The sequence below is a fragment of the Trachurus japonicus genome, chromosome 19 (assembly GCF_045865225.1).
Source record: "Trachurus japonicus isolate A0001 chromosome 19, Traja_1.0".
Classification (NCBI taxonomy): Eukaryota; Metazoa; Chordata; class Actinopteri; order Carangiformes; family Carangidae; genus Trachurus; species Trachurus japonicus.
In genome coordinates, this window is record NC_140925.1 from 16430085 (window position 1) to 16453437 (window position 23353).

General features: G+C 41.7%; 2 protein-coding genes across 3 annotated transcripts in view; one reads left to right on the forward strand and one right to left on the reverse strand.

The window, feature by feature from the left end:
* jmjd1cb (jumonji domain containing 1Cb) overlaps positions 1–7038 on the reverse strand; it is a 108299-nt gene extending 101261 nt beyond the window's left edge. For both annotated transcript variants that reach the window (XM_085761216.1, XM_085761215.1), the window contains exon 1: positions 6635–7038. In XM_085761216.1, the coding sequence (XP_085617342.1) occupies positions 6635–6790 (156 nt within the window). In that variant the 5' untranslated portion in view covers positions 6791–7038. The remainder of the gene's footprint in view (positions 1–6634) is intronic.
* A 5616-nt stretch (positions 7039–12654) lies between these two features.
* reep3b (receptor accessory protein 3b) overlaps positions 12655–23353 on the forward strand; it is a 31275-nt gene continuing 20576 nt past the window's right edge. Inside the window, exon 1 of the mRNA XM_085760747.1 lies at positions 12655–12980. Within this exon, the coding sequence (XP_085616873.1) occupies positions 12949–12980 (32 nt within the window). The 5' untranslated portion in view covers positions 12655–12948. The remainder of the gene's footprint in view (positions 12981–23353) is intronic.

The window sequence follows — 23353 nt, forward strand, 5'->3', positions numbered from 1 at the left end:
CAAAAGAGAAGACGCAGCCAAACTAGATGGACACGCATGAGCTGCAGTTGCTCAATTCATTTGGGAGATGTTCCAAACTGAACAAGCACAACCTCCTCATTACTGGCTACACCAAAATAGCTTCCCTCACATTCTTTGGTAAAACAGTCTAGTTAGAGGGCCGCACCAGTTTTCCCTGACAGCAGTGTTCGAAAATACACAGGAAAGCTCCGGCTCCAAGAAATGATTCGGACTCGAATGGTTCAGCTCAGAGAGGGACATTTATTAAAACACACCGTGTTCCACACTAGTGGGACTTTCCCACTACCAACAAAATCTATTTTTGATCCTCCATATCCAGACTGAATATGCCAATTTGAGTCAAAACCACATCGTTTTGATCAGCTCCTGGGTCTCTAAACAGTGATGGGTGGTGGTGGATTTCATTCAGAGCAGTTGTGAGCGCACAGGCTGCTGTCTAATGGTGTGATGGAGATAACAGCAGTCAGACAGGCGGAGGTTTACTCATTCCATATTCAGGACACAGTCACAGTCTGTCTGGGCTTCTCACTGAATGTTTTACTAACAAGACTCTGGGTCCACTGTTGTGGATAACAGCATAGTGAGCCATTGTCATGTGTCTCTTTCTCATCACAAATGTGTAGTGAACTGAAATCAGGTTTGAGGGCAGAGTAATGTATAATTCATTTTGTATACTGATTGATATTGTGAAGTATTTAGCCTGACCAGCCCGGCAAAGTTCTAGTGGCTGGGTAAGCTTGACAGTCATCATTTCCAGCTGTCCAGATGCCTGACTGTTCACCAGCTCCTTCACTCAACATAAACACTTAGAGAACTTGCTGCAATCAGATCAGTTTTTAAGAGGAAATCACATGGTGGCTGCTGAGAAACCAAAGTGAAAATTCTCTTAAATCATCAACCAAAATCTAAACATGTACAGCCATAAAATCTGTTTATGCTCAATGGTTTCAAAAACTGCTCCACAGTATGAAAGACAATCATACCATAATCTATAAGGAACACATTGCAACTTCATGTTTAACTGCAAAATGCTTGGCAGTCACTTATTTTGGGTCTTGCCAAGTTCCATGTGTTGTTTTGTCACTTTTCTTAACAGACACAATGCATTTTTAGCATTATATGCCTCTAAAATACAAATTCCATCACAGCTTAGTGATGAGAATAACAGTAGTGTAGTGTAGTACACCAGGAAACCACAGCAGCTGTTGTGTAGTAGAGCCTAATGTATTCCCAGGGTTATCTGGGAAGCCTGCGAACCTATAGAGGTTTTATGGCCGCCGTATGTAGCACTGTGATGTAGTGGAGCTTTAGTGCACTCACACAGTGTGTGTGTGTGTGTGTGTGTGCGTGTGTGTGTTGAAGAGATGGGGGAGGGGTACGTCCAGCCAGAAATCCAGCCAGCCCATCCTGGCTTCAAATTGCATTTTGTTTCCTTAGGCACCAGAAAACAAACCACTAACACTCAGTGTATCCAGTTGCGCAAACACCACATAACCTGGGAGTCACATAGCAATACTGTCTGTGTGTGAATGTCAACCCGATAAATAAAGACTAATTATGTAATCATTCAACGGACAACATTTATGTCCCCAATTGTACTGAAATTGACAATGACAGCTACTGTTGAACAGTAAAAAACAACAACAACAAGCCACTGAGAGCCTGAGGACATAAGCACAGTGAATAATGGGACACATCAACATTAAAACATACCTGAAGGTTACACAGCGACAATAAACGTTGCTGTCCATACATTCTGTCTTTAGATATATACGGTAGGTATGTAAACCTGTTCAAATGACAATGTTAAGGCTGACTGCACAAGATAAATAAACGGCAGCATTGTCATACGTAATGCTGTGCCACAGGAGCACAATGTCAGTCATTATTGCTCTTTGTATTTCCAAGTATGTGTTACAAGCATTTCCTCTTCATTTACTGAGGTTTCTGTGCTGTATTGTGAAAACTAAAACCATCATTATAATACACCCTGCTACATACCTGTGATGGGGAGCTATATTGTGAATATTATAGTTATTATTTCATTTATTTAATAGAAGGCCATCAAATACAGCTGAACTCATTATTAAGCTATTACTGACATTGTCTAACATCTATAGTTCACACTAAACAAACTACATACAGATGAGAAATAATGTTAATTCATTTTATTACAATACTTAACTGATCATTTCATCACAATATGATGCAGTATGATGATATCGAAATAATCTATTTCTTATAAGTAATAACAATTAAACACTGTAATTGTCCCTTCAGCATGGTGCAACATAAACTCAGAAAAGAAGAAATTTGGCAAGCTGATGATAAAAAAAAAAAACACTTCATGATTGCAACCTTGAAAAGCACTGAATAGCATTCAAAATAGTCAAAAATCCCAGTCCAACTGGAACAAAGGGTGCAGCCTGATTCATATTATATCATACATGTATGCACAACTCGATATTAGAAGGTGTAAGCTTCTCTCTAGGCCATGTTTATTCTCCGTGTCTCTAGTGTGCGTTTCCACTCTAAACAATGCTGCTATTCACAACCCAACACACACTCACACGCAGCTTAGAAATGTTTCTAAACTGGCTGAACTGCAGCACTGCAACAACTATGCAGACTGTGTATGGAAGGTTCTTCCTGCTCAGTCTGTCATTTTCTGCTGATTAGCCACATGGAGATGAACTTCAGGCCACAGCCCTAAAAACAAACTAGCAGCACTGCTACTGTAAACATACACACACATACACAGTGGACTGTAAGGGAAAACAAAGGCTCCTATAGGCAGTGACCTGATTGCCCCGCTCTTTCCATTCATTGTGAATCCAGATGAGTGTGGCAGTTTTATGCCTAATACAGTGGCGTAGGGCTCTGCTGAGTTTTTTCTTTTTCTCTGTGAAAAAAGTGTCTGCAGAGGAATTACAATGCTGTTTAGATTCCCTGCATTTCACTCTGTATGTCATCAGACTCTCTCCCGCTGTCATGTATTTTTCTGTTTTCTGTTTCAGTGACTATCCCTGCAGCATCGATAGTGGGTCAACAAGGAAAATAATTTACAATGTGATTAATGGGGCAGTGCATCTTAATACTTGAGAGCATTCTTGACCTTTTTTTAATTCCACGTCCAAACAAACAATAGTATTTCTCTTACGAGTCAAGCTAATAAAGTATTATCCAGTTTATCAGGTGGAAGGAACTCAAACAATGGGACCTTAAATGGACTGTAAGCAACTGCATGATGACTATAAGTGCTAACATTTAGCTGAAACCTACAAACAAAACTGGACCGACTACACCATTAGCTCAGTATCTAAATACCCAGAATATGCCTCGACCCAATGTTACATCATATCACATACATCTTATCACATCTACTAATTAGTTATGAGCCCATTGCATAATGTGAACCAAGTGTTAGACAATGAAACTGTGCTTTTATAGCTTGCTACTTAGGAGAAGGAATATCCCAGAAGAATAAATAACATATGCACAAACAGCTGGACAGCCTTCAGTTATACTGTGTACTATTCCTGTTCTCATACATCCTACAGAGAATTGTGTCTAAACCAATTGAGCAAAATGCATCAGTAATTCTAATATTTCCTTGTCTACAAAAAGGTCTAATCTCCTGTGAGGCCAGATGTCTCTGGGGCCGTCACAACCACGGATATCTGAAACCTGAAAATGATAATAAGGATAACATATCATCAGTATTTGCCACAGCTGGTAACATTTAGCTAGAGAAATGTCTGCCAGGTACAGTTAGTTTTACTAATTACACTGCATCATAGTACGTAGTTAGTAATGCATAACTACAGTTCATACTGGGAGTGTTAACCTTGAATCAGTGCACAAAAGATAGTAAGATCTTATCATGTGCTTGTTCAAGGTGTGCAGAATCAGACTGTGTGCATCTCGTTTACCAACGTACTTCAGTTTTTATTTTCAGTTCTTCTGCACATCATAAAACATAAGGCTGCTTTCTATTACGCAGAGGCACATCTCAAAATACACACATGCTGTCTAATGAAGCGAGAGCATTTCACACTCAACATCACTTCTCAAATCATGTTAGACTAGGGCTGCAACTGATGAACATGTGCACAGTCAATTTATCAGCCAATTATTTTCACAATTAATTGATTTATTTTGATTATAAAACATTCAAAAATCCCCCCCAAAAATGCCCATCACTACTTCCCAGAGCCCAAAGTGACATCTTCATCCACCAAAAACATTTAGTTCACTGCAAGCTAAGACAAGGGAAAGCTGAAAATCAACACATTGATGGACCCATTGAATAAACATGAGTTACTGATTAACTTTCTTTTGATTTACTAATCAATTAATTGACTGAATTGGCTCCATATTGGAACTGTTACTGTCTGAGAACAATGTTGTGTTGTGAGTTAACTGCCATAAAAATACAGATCGTATTGTCACAAAGTAAAAGCCTCTGATGGTTGAATTTATTAGACACTTGATTTGACAATCTGTTTGTTGTCATATTTATACTCATTGATATAATGTGCATTATTCTCTCACTAAGATATACAATAATACAAAGGTGTGATGAGCTGTTGCTAACCCAGTATACTGCTGTACTACTGGCCGATCTGACCATAGACACTTGACAAAGGCTTGACAGCTTGGCTTGACACACTTCTAATCTAATCTCCAATCGTTCTCGACTGTATTCACTCAGCTAGTTAAGCCCCTTGCTAATGAGACTGTGCCCCACTGTATGGAATTAAACTACAACACTACTCATTGCCTAAATTATATCTCACACACACACACACACACACACACCACAAGACCGATGGCAATAGGTAGGCTAGCTGCAAACGTGTTTGTTGTGCGATACATGAAATACAAATGTGAGGATGAGGGAACACGCAATTACACATCTGAGACATGTTCAGCTATGACAGTGTAATGGACCCGTGGCATTAAGCCGCCTCACTATTACTGTCAAAAAACACAGACTATTTGATGTAAATGCTTGATCCCAAGAGAGAATCACAGAAAGCCTTGAACCTGTGACACCAGGAATTCACTACTGACTAATCCCAAAGAAAGCACCACAAGTAGTCAATGACATGTGAGGACCTTTGACACACCGGTCTAATTGTATGCTTTAAATTACATCTGATGAACAACACACAAGGACCACACTAACAGATGCCTCTCGAATTAAGTCACACAATGAATGAGACTTACGACCATTAGTTGATAGTATTATATCTGATGACTTACTGTTATCAAGCATATGTACAAAGACAACAGGCTGGATAATCAAATCAGACCTGTGCTTGGGTTTGGCCAGTTATCTGCATAGCCAGATAGAAGGATTCTGTGAACAAAAGAAAACGGGGAACAGGCACTGTACAATGAGACAGTGCAGTGTATCAGCCAGCCAAGGGCTTGTCATGGTAAATATTTCACTGTTTGCTGGTTTTTGCATGTTAACCCACTGTGAAAATACCTCTTTTAAAAGGGAAGAGGAAGGGGGGGAAATCAGACCAGTATATTGCCTTAGATTTCCATCCATCACTGCCTGTCTGCTACTGCCCGTATAAAGAGCGCGATAATTACACATCATGCAGGAAATATATCCGCTACTGAAAGCTCCGATGGTGACAATACTGAGCTGTTTTTGAAATTGCACATCATGTTTTTTTTTATTCTACATGACGACAAATTGCCCATTGTTCAGCCTGCAGCGAGCCAGTTTTTATGTTTTTACAAGTCCTAGCATTCCTGCGTCCTTGTCCGAGACGGAGAGGGGGTTTGTTGTCCGCCTGGGAGACACGGGGGCAAAACGAGCCTTCACGGACGATCGACACTCACAAATAAAAGGTAGATTGTGGCCAATAACCACGAGGTGACGGGGGGATTAGTTGGACGTAAAGGCTGTAACGCCGGGGGGTAAATCTAGGAAGCCAACCTCACCTCCGTCAGCTGATTTGCAGTATACAGCAGATTAAAGCGTATAGCTGCTCGGGACTCAAAATTCCTGCACATGCTTTTCTCATACTCTCTCTCTTTCTTACAAACGCAGCCTCTCTCACACAAACGTCACAATACCAGCTCAGATCCCAGGTGTTTCTAATCAGCAGATTGATTAATGATAAATTAACGTTTAGTGCTGTGGAGACAGTGGTACTACACAGAGATAACTGCTTTTAACCATTATTGGCGTTGACTAAATATGAAAACATGGAGGTTCGTCTTCACCACAGTAAATGATTTATGAATGAGACAGCGTTAGAGAGGATTTTGGTGTAAATAAGCAGTGTGTTGTCTGCTTTCTATAACCCCCTGCTGGTAGTCCGCCTCCCAACTTGCTTAAGTGTCTAATAACTGGTGGAACTTGCACAATCCACAGAGAGACATTTCGGTGGAAACTAATGATAAACAGAAGCCGTGTACTCCTCGGGTCCACTGAGCCATAATAACTAACACAAATCCATACAATAATTTCCGCCTGGCAAGCCTACAACATTGCCTCGCTGGCTAGCCACCAACCACAGAGATTTCCCCATTTGCTTTGCATGTAACAGAGTGGAAAAGGGAGCACAAAGTCGGGGGTTTTCCTTACCGTCAGGTCGGGATTGTCGCTGTCAAGATGGTTCACGGCTCGTATGACCCCGGACCTCCACGGCCACCGACCAATGTCGCCGATTTCGGGCGGCTTGTCCCCGCTGACACAGAGGAACCGCTTCCCGACCAGCTCCGGCCGAGCCTCGACTGCCATGGCCCTTTGCTGGTCCAATCCCCCCCCCCTCGCAAAAACTTCCCAACAACGACGCCCTTACAGACCTGTCATTTACGACATTAATTCAGCTCTAAAGAATCCAACGGTAGAAAGAAAAAAAAAAGAAAAAGGAAAAGTTATCTGTCGCTAGAAGCTGGAAAACCGACCCGGGGGATTTAAATGTGTAGCAGTCTCCACCCGCTCGAGCGTCAGTCTCTTTTCTCTCCGCTTGAAAAAAACGGTGGAACACTGGACCGCATCACCGCCGCCATCCATACTGTGTTTCTCCGCTGGATCCCATGGCATTCACACGGCCGTAGCACGGCTGTGTCCCTCCGCCCAATTAAACCCCATCCGTACTACTTTCGCCGAGCATCGGCTGCTGCTCGTGCTTGTAGAGCTGCCACGACTACTGTTGACAACTTCTGCCTGTACTACCCTACTACTGTAATAATACTGATACTACTGTTACTTCTAGTGCCACTGCTGGTACTAATATATTAACTAGGCTACTACAACAGTCCCTATACAGCCTGAAATCACAAGCCGTAAGGAAATTAATTTTATGTTTAGTTGATGCTGTTATAAATAAGACTCAGTTACTAACATGGCAAAGTAGAAAACGCGAATTAATACAAAAATGGCAGAAATCTGAATTAGTGAATTAGCCTATACTATATATGTAATCCACCCTCTGGGTTGTAGTCTTTGTCAAAAAAAAAAATCAAGACCTAAATTATCTTATTTTAATATTAGGCTAATTTATCAAATATTAATTAAATAAAAATAAAAATTGTTCTCGTTTTATTTTCAGTCAGAAAACCAAAGATGAGATTGACGGTTATGGGTTTATTATCACAGAAACTACAACAGTTTCTAGTAATTATTTAGCCTACATTTGAGATTCCAGTGTCAGTGGTTATCTTTGAACTATTGCTAAACGTATTTCAATTAATCTATCAACCAACATTTATATGGACCTATACATATACACTACTCATTTGGTAGAGGCTTTTATCCCAAGTGACTTACAAGGGCTTGGGATAAGTACTCTGATCTTATGTCAAAGTGGGAGATCAGGTAACAGAAGTGCACTATAAGTGTGTGGTGTATAGTAAGGACTCGTCTGGCAAGTTATGTTTTTAAGGACAGCCCAGCACAGGCAGACAGGGTGCCACCAGGGGAAGTCAATGAGCAGTGGAGTGATGTGATTGAAAACTATACAAGTGGTGCTGCATTCTGGATCATCTGTAAGGGTTTCACTAGTGTGCATGAATGCAGCAGGTGAGACGAGCCAATGGGTGGCATACTGATGTCAGGTAAGGCCTGAATTTGTTTAATGTTATACATTGAAAGCGGCACAATAGGGGACAACTTGGTGGGAATGACAGGTATAAATGGTATCTGTGCAGCAGTGATATGTGAAGCAGTGATAACCAAACTCAAGACATAAAAAGGGGCCTCAGAGTCTTGGGACACCCCTGCAGAGGGACAATGGGATATGGATATTAGGCACAGTAGAGAGAATGTCCAGTGAGATAGGATTCAAATAAAGAACACACTTTGTCCAGACTAGACAGTATATGGACAGCAGGATGTGGTGGTTCACCAGGTCAGAGGCTGCTGATAGATCCAGAAAGATTAACACTAAGGTCTGAGCTGCAGCATCTACCCTTAGGTCTCTGTCAAAGACAACACAGGGAGGAGTGGAATCATTTGCAGACTGGCAGTTCCACAGCCCAGCAGAGAACAAGGCTCATGCGGGCGTGGATTGTTGCAGCGAGCAAAGGTTAGCAAGATTTCTCTGCCTTTTGGCACAGTGATATTTTCTGTGTTTATCAAAGACAACAGAAACAAAGCACATAGGCTAGATTGCATCCAGCTGAGTACACCCTCCGGATTAACAACACAAAGGGGCTCTTTTGGGGGGCATGAACTCACATGCCCCTAGTGCCCCGAAACTCACAATAACCATCATTGGTGTACAATCAATGTATTAAAAGTGCTAAAACACACACAGTGATGTTTGGGAATTCAATTTTATGAAAGTAGCATTAACTATCTCTGGTCATGAGGTTATGTTTTCCCGTCTGTGTTCATTTGTCAACAGGATTACGTCAAAAGTACTGAATGAATCTGGTGGCAGGATGGGGGCATGGGCGAGGCAGAACCACATCCAGATGATCACCATAAATTTAGTTTGTTTTTTTCTCTCTCTGAGGTCTGGTGTGTGTTGTCTGACATTACCCTCAGCAGAGGTCTGTACATCTTGCAACTGCAGTCTCCTCAAGCCACATGTCCTTGTCCTTCTGATGCCAATTGATTTTCTGAGAATGTTTAATTGATAAAGCAACAAGTGCGCACCCGCCAGGGCTGGAAATTAAATCAAACACAGAAGTGTAGGCTACGAACTGCAGAAGGCCCGTTAGAGTATGGCTCTGAAACGGAGTCATCTCCATAAACCCCATGTTAAAATATCCAACTTTGCAACAGAAATGTAAAAACATGTTTTGATTTACATCACCAATTTAGTAAATTTCTATTTAGCTCATTTGTTTAAAGTTATGTATAACTGAAGGTATGACAGTCTGCTTTAACCAACAGTTGGGTATTGTCAAAGTCCAGGAGCTGTTTGCTGAATCAGTTTGTGGTGTTGAAACCTGTTTGAGGGCTTTTCATGCAAATACCTAACAAATAATACGGCTTGTTATGTGGTTAATTGACTAACTCCTGTTTTTGTGACATGGCATTTCCTGTGTATTCTTACAGTTGTTGTTTTTTTTTTGCAATTGATAACCTGCCTCTGAGTTTCAAAAGTCTTCACTTCTCTTTAACAGACATTACTGTAATGTCACCTTCAAATGCATTACTGCACCAGAACACTCCAGAAGACCAACTCTGGTACCAGAACACCAACAACCTTTGTTTCTCAATAAAGAAACATGCTGATCTAAAAACACTGAGAACAGGCAACATCACAATATGGATCTCTATTGCTAATGAATTTCTTTAACTGATTTATTCATTAAGTATAGGCAACATTCAAGCTTGAAAGTTGAATGAAATTATGAAGTAATAAACTAATAATGACAGCTCTAAATCCTGCACACTGAGCTTCTGCATTCCTTTTTACCTTTGTTTCATGGTAAAGCAGTGCACACCTTTCAAATTGATTTGCACTTACACTGAATTTAAGTGCAACGATAATGGAACCGACTACACAAACAAACTTGATGTTCACTGTGGTGGCAGATTATGTAAAACTCAGCAGCAAGCAAGCAGCAAGCAAGTCTAATAGATCTCAAATCACATTGAAATGAATGGAAACCAACGACGGCACTGAATGGAAGCACATATACGATCAAATACCAACAGATGTCTTGCAGGCAGTATTATAGGCCCCAGTAGACTTTGATAATGTTGGCATCAGAGCTAAATTGATTAACAATCATTTATCATTTCATTCATGGATTTACAACTCCTTAGTCTTGTTCTATTGCATGAATATTTCATTCAACGTTTTAAATGCAACTGACATGTTTGGTCTCTTTCTTTCAGAGCGGATTTACTAGTTGCTTTGTCTTCCACTGAGGCCTCCTGGGCTGTAAAGGAGCAAGAAAGAACCAGTGAAAGAGAGGGAAGGTGTGTGTGTGTGTGTGTGTGTAGGGATCTTAAGGACAGTGTAGAAGTTTTTGTGTGCAGCATGTAGAAAGCCATCAGCCTGGAGCGACCTCTGGGGTGGCTTACAAGAGAGGTGGAGAAAGAAAGATGGGGATGACAGAGAGAGGAGCAGAGGAGTAGTGAGAGAACAGGGGAAAGATGCTGAGGAAACAGCTACACTAAGGTCACATGAGACAAAAGAGGAAAGAGGAAGGAAAATGAGGAAGAAGAAAAGGACAATGGCCGAGCAGAGGTTTGTCACGGTGGTGAAATAAGAATATGAAACAACTGAAAGGAAAAGCACTGTGGTGAAGATGAAGAAGTGTGACTTACAACTTCTCATCCCATTTACATATTATGTTATGTTTATTATAACAGGCGTAGAAATGTTTAGATCGTTTTTTGTGGTTTTTGTTTACATTAGTCATTGCTTGTGGGCAGCTTCAGATTTGTTGCAAAGTTCATAAATACACAAGCCATCTAGTAACCACTCTGCAGCTCATGTTATGCGACAGAGTGTGAGTGCATGGCAGTAATGTTATAAGGGGGTTTTCACTTGGCAGCCTCACTGTTGTTTCATTTCATGAAGTGAAAGAGACCCTCAGAGGACTTGATAGAGATATTTGGAATGCAGAACATGAGAGAAATCCCTACTGTATTAATTTACAATACTGTATTATAGACAAGGAAACATTAAATCACCACCATGCACTCCCAAAGCAAAGTCCTAAATCAGAAGCGTTCCACACAAATACACTTGGTTTTCACCCGTGGCTGATTTTCAGAATATCTCTGCTCAGTGTATCCGCGAATGTGTGTTTCTGACTAGATTTTGCAGCTGTGTGTGAGATCATAGAGCATTGCAAGGTTAACAGTGAGCAGCTGAATCTTGGTGTGGGGCCATTTTTTTTGTTCAGCTGTGATCCTGTGATGCTGTCCCAGACAGGCTGTGTGACCAGAGAAGCTCCACTGGGAATCTACCTCACACTGCTGCACACCGCAACAGCCGCCTTCATGAATAACAAGTAGCCATGGATCCATCCCCCTTCCTCATACATGCGCACACATACTCCTGCACAAAACATACATATACATGCATGTGGTCAAAAAACATGCACATCTGCAAATATAAGGGCATGAGCTCATAGCTGCACACATACAAGCTTGCATGCGTTTGTGCTCAGATATCATTATCTGCACACACAGAAGTGCCCACACACACATACAAAGAGACAGGCCTGCTAAAGCTCACAGATGGGCTCTGTGTCTGCCAACTCCTATGTATGGAAAACTGTAATGAATATGATTACATCCTAAAGACTGGTGTGGTTTACATAATGAGCTAGACAAGGGCTGGCCACACTCAGGTATCCAGGCAGGCTTCTTTACCAATGTCACCTAGAATACAATAGAGTAAAATAAAACCATTACCCCTCAACCAGATCTTCTCTCACAAATTTCTGAATTTTCCAGTTAATTTATTTAGTATAACCCCTCTCTCTGTTAAAAAATTACATATGTGTACAGATTTTATAGCAAAGTCCAAGATGTAGGTTATTATGTAGCCTACAAGCATCATAATAAAATATAGTCCTTTCACAATGCACATTTGGAAAACATAGTTTACAGAGTTGGATCTTGGGCTGAGAAAATTAATGAAGCTGGTATGACACACCCTGATATACACTCATTACCTGACAAGGTGCATTTTGAGAAAAAAAAAAAAAAAAACGGTCGTGGAAGGAGCTCACATTCCGTTGGTCGACCATACACGTGTCAATTTTGGTAACACAAAACATGTAGAGACATGCCTGGACCATGGCTCTATCATCCATGGTCTGCACCCGCCCGTGCTGTGTGTGCTGAAATTTAAAACAAGGTCACCCTCCATTTTAATGCTAAGAAACATGCTACCCCGACAACAGCGCTTGGGAAAATCCACCGAGCCGCCTCATTGCTTCTGCCGCCCATTGGCTAGAATTCGCCACGATTCGTGGACCGACCAATCAGAGCTCAGGTCGCTGAGTTTAAAATCCCACCGCTTTCGCTAAACGCAAAAGTCACATGGCCAGACGTGAAAAAAATACAGTTCGTGCGCGTTGTAAACAGAGCGAACTGGCCAATGGGAGGCTGAGGAGGCTGTGCTTTTCCTGTTGACGTCAGTCGCTATCTGAGCGCCGTCCTGGTGCCAGGAACTGGATCGCAAAGCACAGAGGGAAGGAGGAAACCAGGGGGGAATAAGTGACTGCTACAAAAACAACGGGGATCGTTATTGGATATAATCCGTCGCTCAGCTATGTCTGCACAGACAGAACAGTGATATCTGGTGTTTTTCAGACATGAGGCTCGGCTGATGTTGAGGGAAGAGACAGCTAGCTGGCCCCGGATTCGCTCATCGAAGTTTTCGGCTGAAGAAGTTCACAGCGGTGCGGCTAGCCTTTGACGTTATCACCGGGGACAGTCTTCTACCGCCGATACAGCCCGACTCTACCGACAACATGGTGTCCTGGATGATTTCTAGAAGCGTTGTGTAAGTACAAACACGGTAAAGAAGAACGGAAGTGAACTTAAATGCACCCTTTTGCCTCGCGGAGATAATTAGGGCACCTGGTGGGACTGAGCATTGTTAGCATGTCCGGCTAACTGCTCCGGGTCCGGCGGCTAATTCGTGTCCGTAGTCTTTTAATTTTCTAAAATTAGTACGGAAACTTTGTCAACAAGAAACCACATCATTTGAGTTAAATAATTACCAAGTGTCTCAAACACACCGTATTGTTTCCCCCTGCTGTGAAAGTGTGTAGCTAGCTAAGTCTGGCCTTGTGGCTGGTGGTTTGCTCCCGTGCCCTACGGTAACAGGCGTCTACCGTGTTGTTTATGAATCATGACCGTGCACGCTGCTGGTGAGTCAGCTGTGAAACACCGTGAAACTTTTGTACTGTGAGGTGGAACTTTTCAGGTCTTTACATGTTCTGCCTGTCAGGTGCCATCTTGAAGATATTATTAGCCAGACCCAACCCCAAAATAACCTGGAGACCCCTGCATTGTTGGAACAGAGGAAGAAAGGGCGTCCTTGAGCGAGTTTAAGTGGCCTTGTAAGTGTTTGTTTGGTGACTGGATATCTAGTTATCTCCTGTCTTGCTAGTGCAATAATTTTGCGAGGAAGTGTGAAGTCAGAAATTCAGTTTCAGTAAATACATCAGAGGGAAAGTGTATGTGTTGCACTTTTAGGAGAAAGTTGTCATTCTTGGCCCAACAACATGCCTTTGTACTTTCTCTGTTCATTCTGTACAGCCTCTTTTCTTGTGTCTTCTGTATACATCTTCAGACAGTGGTTACATAACTACTGGTGGAGGGGTAATGGACGACAGGAATGTGGTGGAAAGGATAGAAGGGAGTGGTGGAGATTTATGGAAAGCCTCTCCTTTTCCTCCCATGCAACTATTAAAACTCGCTTTTAAACAGAGACAACTCCACTTTGCCACAAAGAAGAACTCACATTATTACATTACATTGACTTAATTGGCAGATGCTTTTATTTAAAGCAACCTACAAGTGAGGGTCATCACTATCATATTAAGCCATCTCTGCTCATTTACACTAAACCCAACATAGAAAATGCCACCCTTGTGTATGATTTTTTTTTTTTGCAAGCAAGAATCGGGTGTCATGTATAACAGCGTCAGTGTGCAGTGTTGAACAAGCTGTGTAAAAGGATCTAAACACAAACTATCACAGATCAGTACTCAGTGGAAACCTGGGTCTAAATACAGGAAGCCACAGGGCATCGTAGACTTTTATGGGTGTGGGTAATCGGTCCAAATCTTTGTATACACTTTCTAAACCCCACTGTTAGCATAATTATGCACTTTATCTTTTGAATGTTTTGGTTTATACAACTATAGATTTCAAAATCATTGATTGATTGAAAAAAACAAACAAATCCAGTTTGCTGCCTTTTAAAAATGCCCCGGGAGTACATTACCATGATAACAAACACATTGTCACGTGTTTGCTACTTGCAGCAGACAACATTAATAGATCATGTCAAATCACAGTATTTAATCATGGGTTTCAGTCCAAGTAATTTTAATGAATTCCTTTTACTTGAAGGTTTTTTTTCTTACATGCAAGCTTCAGTTACTTTTTCCAGCAGTGGAAAAAGATGAATTCACTTAAGTAATGAATAAATATTCAACCACTAAGCTGATTCCTCGATTATATTACTTATTTACACTAAGAATGTGTAATAACAGATAGTACCAGCTAATTTATTACACCATTACACACCTGCTAATCCAACAATTACCTAGCAGGTCAGTCTCTTGGCTAGTTAGCATATGAACCACTAGCGCTGTCAAGTTTGTACAATGACAAACAAACAAACGGACAAAGGGTTTCTCCCTCATGGTGAATAAATCCTGTTTAACAGCATCACTGACTGTTGTTAAAACTTAGCTTAAACTCCTAGCTTATCTCACTGATCATATCTGCTGAGTTTACGTGTCTGTTTGGCAGAGACGTGCAATTGCGAGGTGGAAAGTCTAGCTCGAAAATGGGGCAGTCCTGGTAGACCAACCATAGTTATTATTTTGCCATTGAGAGGAGAGGAATGTGTGGTTTAAAGGAATAAAACTTGCCTCTAGTATTGACTTTGTAGTCACAGTTGTTGCTATAACTGTATTACAGAGAGCATAAACTCCCTTGCACACTTGAGACGTTCAGATCGGCAGCCAGATTGGAACAAAGTCTTTGAGTCAGTAGACAGCCCATTAACAATGGATTCAGCCCATTGCTTTTTTCCTATATGCAGTCCAGTATTTATCCAGTTACATATTTTTTGTGGTGTGTGTCACTGACTATGAAGGTTAAAGAGCTACCAACTCCAATTTGGGAGTTTATGTTCACCTCAGGTAAACAATGCTTTATAAAGTGACTGACAAGTAGGTGGACACATGGACTGAGTCATTATATCTGGTGTGTAATGCTTTTCAGTAAATGACTGTCTGCCTCGGCCGAGAAGCTGCAATATTGCAACATGTGACAATTCAGTGATTATTATTACAAAGATGAAATTTCTCCATATAATTTGGCCCTAGCTTAACCTTGAGGTAAATGAAAAGATAAATCTGAAAAACAGAAGTGGAATGTAGTGTCTGCTTGACTATAATTTCATTGAGACAGGCTAAAATGTCTCTGGGATTGAACTGACCTAGGTAGTGTTTTTTGCAGTCTGGTGGTCTGAGGTGTTGATATATTTCCGTTATAAAGGAATTCTGGGCAGAAGCAACAGCTACTCTGTAGTGGGTAAAGTTGGATTCTTTAAGCTTATAACTCATAACGTTTGAAATTTGCAAAGGCATTTGGTGAGAGAACTGAAACCTACGCTGTTAATTGTTTAAATTGAATATCAAAAACACAATGTCTTTCCTTTTGTACTGTATCATTCCTCCTGTGCATCTCTCCACCTCTCCTCCCAAAAAGCCAAGTCATGCAGCAGTTAAAAAAAAAAGAAAAAGAAAAGCCAGACTCTGTTTTTCAACCAACTTATTTTCGGCAGCAGCTCTGCAGACTTCAAGGAGTGGTTCCAGAGTTGTGTGCTTCTCTCCCACTCTCTATTTGTCCAGTTCTTTCTCTTTGCTACAGTCTCCCTTGTGCTGTTTACAATTGGGAAAGGGGGAATGCTGTCTTCTGTTATCACAGCACAGTTTAGTCTCAATTTCAAAGTTGCTATCAGATAGCATTGCAGATGGGTGGGAGGAGGGCAGGGGTGGGGGGCTTCAGGTGTTTGTTTCAGAGCTGTAGTTTTAGATGGCAACAGCGTGTGTTTAGGATCCTCAAATGATTAATAATTGACACATACCTGTGTGCTTGAAACCTTAGGCTGCAGATGTTCACGTTATTCATCATGAGTGATGTGAACTTCCCAACTATAATGGTTGTATTGTCTAAAGCTGGTTTTCTGTGTACAACCTGTCTGCTCGTATACTCTGCAAAGTGAAGAACAAGACTTTCAGGATCAGTCGGATGGATCATGTGCTGTCGCTGCCTCGGGCACACACACTCAATGTTATTTGTACTCATCACTGTTGAGTAATATGCATATGGGAGTGTGACATCAGAAATAGCCTAAGGTTTAAAACTTAAGTGTGACTGTCACCATAGTGTGTGGACACATTGTTTTCACATGGAAATGGCATGTTACAGTTTGGACAGCTTAATGTAGATGCTGATTAGTCAAACAAATCAATCACAGGAGCTGCCTCAGCTGATGTATTTACCGTGGTTACGTGCACGGTTTTCCAGGCAGTCGGGGATCGTTACTGACATTTTGAATGTGTTTTACATCTCGGTGAAGAGGTTTGAATAATCTGGCTTGTTTTCAACTTGTCTGATTGTCCGACAGCTTGTATTTCTTGATGGACTTTGTAATCTTAACCGTCTCAGATTTCACCTATTAATGCAATAGGTGCCATGTTATTGGGCCATAAGTGTAATAAACCAGAGAGATCTTTTTAAAATAAGCAGTGTGCCTTATGTAAACATTGTTGCTCAATTGCTATTGTTCTTAAAGTGTATTTTAGTCTATCTCAGTGTTTTTGTGGTGAAAGTTATGCTTCCACAAATATGGTAAAAACCTCTGGGCTGAAGACTAAACTTGTGAATTATGTGTTAATTCATTTTTTAAATGTGGGAAGATTCAGAGAACTGCGAGAGCAGTGTAAATGATATATGCCATTTATTTCCCTATGAGGAAATACTCCGGGGAGGTACAGACCTGGACTGTAACCAGTCCCATTTGCTGTAGCAGCAGTTCTCTCAACAATCCTCCCTCTGTGTTTTTAGGGGAAAAGTCTTGTAATCAAATTCTTATTCCTGAAGCTCAAACCAGATGGTGGGAGCTCAAATCTTGGAGATCTGGAGTTTTTTTTCCCCTGCCTCTCTCCCCTCTTGGTGTGTCTCTGTTTTTTATTGTTCTTGTTCTCTCTCTCTCTTTCTTTCTCTCTCTCTCTATCCCTCCTTCTCTCTCCTCGCTCTTGTCTTCCTGTGCTCCCCCTCCCTCCATCTGGTTGTTGGTGGTGTACGGTGTCAGGAAACCAGGGAAATTGACCTGGAGCCCAGAGTCAAGGCCCATCTAAAAGCAAGGGGCTATTTTCTCAGCTGCATGCAGAGAGAGAGGGGGGAGAGTGTTGAAATGGGAAGAAGGAGAACGAGGAGGGGGCGAGGGGAAATAGAGATATGGTAGTTTTGGAATGAAGAAGGGGCCCCCGCTTTTCACTAAATTGTTTCAAGAACATTTCACTTCTCGTCCAACTTCTTTTGTGAGAGATTGGTTCATGGAGAAAATGTCTCTGTTTCTCAGGGAGTCAGAATGAAATACATGTACACTTCAGACGTTGTATCTATGATACAGTAATTGGGGGGTTCATGCAGTGAAGGAAAGTGGTTTCAGAAAGTATTCAGCCCACTTACGTTTTGTTCACTTTATCAGATAGTACATGATTCCCATTTCTGCCCATAGAATAGACTCAGGAATCCATTATGACCAAGTGAAGGCATAATCTTCGACAGGTTTGTGCAAAATCTGAACCTGAAATGTTTTCAGTTTGTTATGATTGATTATGGAGTGTTTGGCAAAACTGCAATCTTAGCCAGCAACAATGTTTCAAATTGTGCAGGGAAAAAAAAGGTTTCTGTCTGTTTGGGATAAACATGGGCCTAAATGTAGATCAGATACTGGTTCTATCCACACTCCTTCAAGCAGAGTAAACCTTTTAACCTGTAGTTTCATGTGAATCATAATGCAGTCAAACTGGAACACACTGGCATCAAACCAACATTTTCAGCTCAAATCAGCACTTTCTTAGACTTTCCAGTGACAGTTGGTCCCTGATGTTCAGTGCACGTCTGTTGTTAAATCTTAAGCAGCGTGCTAGAGTTTGTCTTCAACATCAAACGTAGTCTGGATGGGTGCTGACAGAGGGAACAATCATGCAAACCAAAACTAGCTGTAGTTGATAGATCAGAGGACTTTCCACGGTGCAGACTCACCAGCATGTAAAGACACAGTCGTAAAAGCAGGACGGCTCTTTCCAAAAACATTCCTTATGTACTGCATAGTGCCCTATATTATCATTATACGTACTCCTATATTTACTTTGTGCGGCTTCTTTTGAGTGACTGTTGATACTGGTACATTTAGTAATGTAATTCAGACTCATGGTCATGCTGCCATATTATTTTCATTACTGGTGCACAGTGAATCTTGGAAGGATCTACCTGTTGGAGCTTTTGTGGCCCAGGAAAACAAAGCTGCGTTCCTAAGCCACTTTTGAAGGAGCCTTCGAAATGGGACAGCCTAGTTGCGAAGCCGTGATGCAACCGGCCTTCAAAAGCTGCCTTTGAAGGATGCAGCCCCTGAATTAGGACACAGTTTATAAGCATGTCAGATCATTTGAAGTAGTTTGCATTGGGATCCAGACAGTGCAGGGTGCTCATTAAATTCGTTACCAGCTTCACCTATTGCTGCCCCACTGACCTATCAGAAAACTAAGCCAATAAATAAAAGTAGATAGGGACACTGGAGGCTAAAACTGTGGGCAAAGCAGTATTGATACGGTATAGGCGGCTAAAGATAAGGCTGTTTGCCGAGTGGTGGAGCCAGCAGAGCTACGTCAGACACACAAACAGACTGACTATAGTTTACACCACGCTTATCTTTGGGACTCTGGCCAGGAGCTTGTAAAAAGGCCGCACCAGTCACATAGCAAACACTGATAATACAGCAACATTCATATGCAAGGATATATGGTCCAGTTGTTTGACACCACTTTGGAAAGAAAAACTGTATAGGATGTAATGTGAAGGCCTGGCAGTACTGTATGTAGACTAATACAAGTTAGTTTCACAAAATAGTGTGCAAATGTGTGTGTGTGTTTGTTTTTTAATGAATCTTTGAATGAACTTCCTGCTAAAGATCCCACAGACTAATGCGCATGGAAAAAATTACAGTTGTATAACACAACACTTGACTAATCAATAATTGAGCTGAATAAACCAACTCCTAGCATTTGATTAAGAGTGAAACATGTGTTGTATTGGTGTTTTACATTTGTATTACCTTCCAGGAAAACATGTTTTTAATTTGACCAGTGACTAACCCAAAAAGAGAGGAATGCTGCCTATCTTGACTGTAGCTCTGCAGTGTAGCAGTGCTGCAAAACAGTCAATATTTCTCACCATCCACAATAATCTTCAAGGTGAAGACTTTGAATTAAAGATAACCATGAGTTATTATTTCAGGCCCTCTGCCGTTCCTGCAGTTCGTAAAAACATCTAAATCTATGTGAAACAAATAAATGCATATCAACCTAAAATGACTGTCAGGCAATACAGATTCCTGTCCACTTGAGAGGCTTGGTCTCCTGTTGTTGATTGTACATCTGTTCCAGAGTAACCCTGCAAACCCACTCACCAATTTCCTGCACAACAAAGCGGATCCCACAGGAGGTGGGACATTGCTTACTACAAACATGCCCACTACCACTGTAACAAACTTTAATGTTTTGTGCTCTGCTCACAGTTCTGCAGTATTATTCTCCAGCTTTGTGCAAATAAAGCAGAGTGAGTTGAAATTACAGTGCGACAAAGAGATGGAGACGTGAGGAGAGAGTTTGGAGCTGTGGCAGCTTTGCTGTTTCTATAGCAACAGCAGGAAAATAAACCGCTGTGGTTGTTGGCGGCTTGCCTGCTGCTCAGGGGACTCTGGTCAGTCAGAGGGAGTGTGTCTGTATACAAGACTATATACAGTGTGTCTGTGTGTGTTTGATGACTGTTCTGTGAAATCCTCCTGGGTCCAGACTTATATGGTTTAGCTTTGGTCGCAGCTCGGTATGAGTTCACAGATCGGATTTCCCCGTGCATTTGCACATTCTAGCTATTATGTCAGGGTTGTCAGTTGAATGTCAGTGCATCCTTTAGACTGAGGTTGTTGCCATCATGGTTCCATAGATACCTAACATCTCAAACTCAACTCAAACCATATAAGGATTGGACTAAAATGATAGAATGTTATTTGTTTTTTTTAAAGTATATTTTTAGGCTTTTTTGCCTTTTTTTTATTTGATAGCACAGTGAGATAGACAGGAAAGGGGGAGGCAGAGAGAGGGGGAATGACATGCAGGAAAGGTCTGCCCGACGCGGGATTCGAACCGGGGAAGCCTGCGTTGAGGACTGTAGCCTCTACATGGGGCGGCCGCTTTAACCACTGCGCCACGCACTGCCCCAGAATGTTATTTGTATACTTTTATCAACGACATGGTGTTTTTGTCTTTAACTGCCACATTGTTGATTTAGGCACAGAGATGATTCTGCTGTGCCTTCTACAGACTCGGATGTCACAGGACACTTTGGTCTGTCATCAGTCATACTCTGCTGTCAGGTGTGTCTGCTCTAACCAGTTCACATGGGTGGTAAAATGAAAACCAAGACCTTTGCAGCTATTACACACACATGCCACGGAGGCAGGGTGTTCCCGACAAACAGAGGTGATTTCCAAGGGCGACCACGGACCAACAAGCAACTAGTGTTTAGGTGGTGCATTATGATGATTTTGTAAATGGAAGTGATCACTGAATTTTCCTTCAGCCAACAGAATGAAAGTGAACATGGAGTGATCGGTGTAAGTGTGCTCAGCTGTGATTCATTTGGTATGAAGCTCCTGGATCCAATGTTGATTCTGTCAAACTGTGACAAAACAACTTTATTCTCTCCTTACCTTTATAGGTGTGCTGTTGCTATGACTGACGTGCTTTCCCTTTGTTAGGATGTCATGAGGAGTCTCAGTTGCTCTGTTCATTGTGTTACAGTTGAACAGTTGAACAAGCTGCATGCCTTATGTCGATTGGGTTGAGTCATTATTGGGTGTAGTCCCGGTGATTGGGTGTAGTTTTGGCTATAGTCCCAGTGAAGGTGATGGTTTGGAGAAAGCAGGATGCATGGACAATAAAAAATAAATTTACAGTTAAAGGGGAACTCCACCAATTTTACACATCAGAGTCTGTTTCCAGTTTGGGGAATGTTCCAGCATCTGTGAAAAAAGTTGCACAGAGGTTGTTGCTAGTCCAGAGGGAGCTGTGTGAAGCTTCAGTATGCTCATGGCTCATGGATATCTCTTTGATTTGTTGGTCACATAACAGGCAGAAAGCCCTGTGTAATGTTTTGTACAGAGCACAACACAAGTGTTCAAGCTGTTCCACTGATGAGCTGTGAAACCAGTGAATGTCCAAAGTCCCAAGAAGGGATAAAAGTGACTGAGAGAAACTCCCAACTACTGAAAAGGAATTGATTTTCCAGGGTTTTTCTCCCATCTCCTCTCCATTATAACATTTAGGACAGTGTTTTGGGGCAGCTGAATAAATGGGAGAGAATAGATACTGAAAATGAGACAATACTTTTTGTCTGGAAGTGAAGTTGGAGAAAAGGGGCTCATCTCCTATTTATGGACAACCACTGCTTCAAGCTGATTTGAATCAAATAATGTTGAGTGTTTTCCAGTTGGTCTGTCATAGAGTTAGGCCTGAAAGTGTGTGGGTGGTCCTGATCGAGCTGTATGAGTTTCTGAAGGCTGCTGTAATGTGTTTTGCTGCTACAGAAGAAATAAGTAAATAAAGAAAAAGGGCCAAGAATTCCAGCTGTCACAGGTGATGAACCCTCCCTTCCCCCTCCCAAAGCCAACCTTCAGTTTCTCCCCCTCTCCTTCTCTCACTTCCTTTCAGGGTGAAGTAGTTATTACCATTACGAGATGGAATGGCGTTTTACACTTGTGCCTCGATTTCTCATTCAGTCACATCGAAGGTGGAGTAAGTTATGCTGGATCCATTCAGTGCTCCTTCAGAAGCCGTCCCTCTACATGCTGGATCACCAAGGCAGTGATTTAATGGTGGGGCCTGGAAAGTAAAACAACATATAGTATAAAATGCCACCAAACAAACAGGTTAAAGGGATAGTTCAACATTTTGACAAATTGCCCGTTGCCATAATCCCTATAGTTTTAGGAGTAGGTTCGGCGGAGCAGAGCCGCGAGCTGCTCAGAGCTACGCTACGGAGGCTCATGGGATTTCTTAGTTTCCCTCATCAAACTCATCAAATACACAATCCAACAACTCCGAAATGCTCTGGTGGACAAGTTGTGACCTGCACATTCGATGAAGAATTTGAACCTACAAATGCCGTTGGCGAGCTTTCCAAACATTATGGATTCCGAGTGAGGTGTTCCAAATTCCCACATGCTTGGGCCCAGCAGGGGACAACTTAGGCCATGGGGCTTGACATACATTAGTGGATACCCTGCAATAATAAAGCCTCTACAATCTGTATATGAACAAGCTCTCAAGGTCCAGGACATTAAGCCTGAAAACTACCATGACTGTAATATACTTCCTGGACACGGTCTCCTCTCACCGGGGAAAATCTTATTTAAGATTATTAAACGGGGATGTTGGTTGTAGGGAAGGAGTGCACTGCTACACACTGTACAATTGGTTTCTTGATCTCTCTCTCTGTCTCTGTCCCTCTCTTTCTACCTCTCTTTGTCTCTCTCACACAGTAACAACAACAGTCCAACCTTTCTGCACTGAGTTGCACACCATATATTCTCTTTGTGAGTGTGCGTGTGTTCTTTTGTTACTGCCTTCACCATGTGTTGGCTGGAGAACAAGCTCTGTTAACTGCAGTAGATTGTGCAGCCACAAAGACTCCCTGTACAGTCTGACTCTACCGAAAATGGTTTATCACTCACTCAATGCTTGAAATACACTCACTGTTTCTAAGAATTACTGAGACAGAAAAAAGATGAAAGTCATGACATATTAATGTATAAATTTATGTAACTGACTTTAAAGCTCT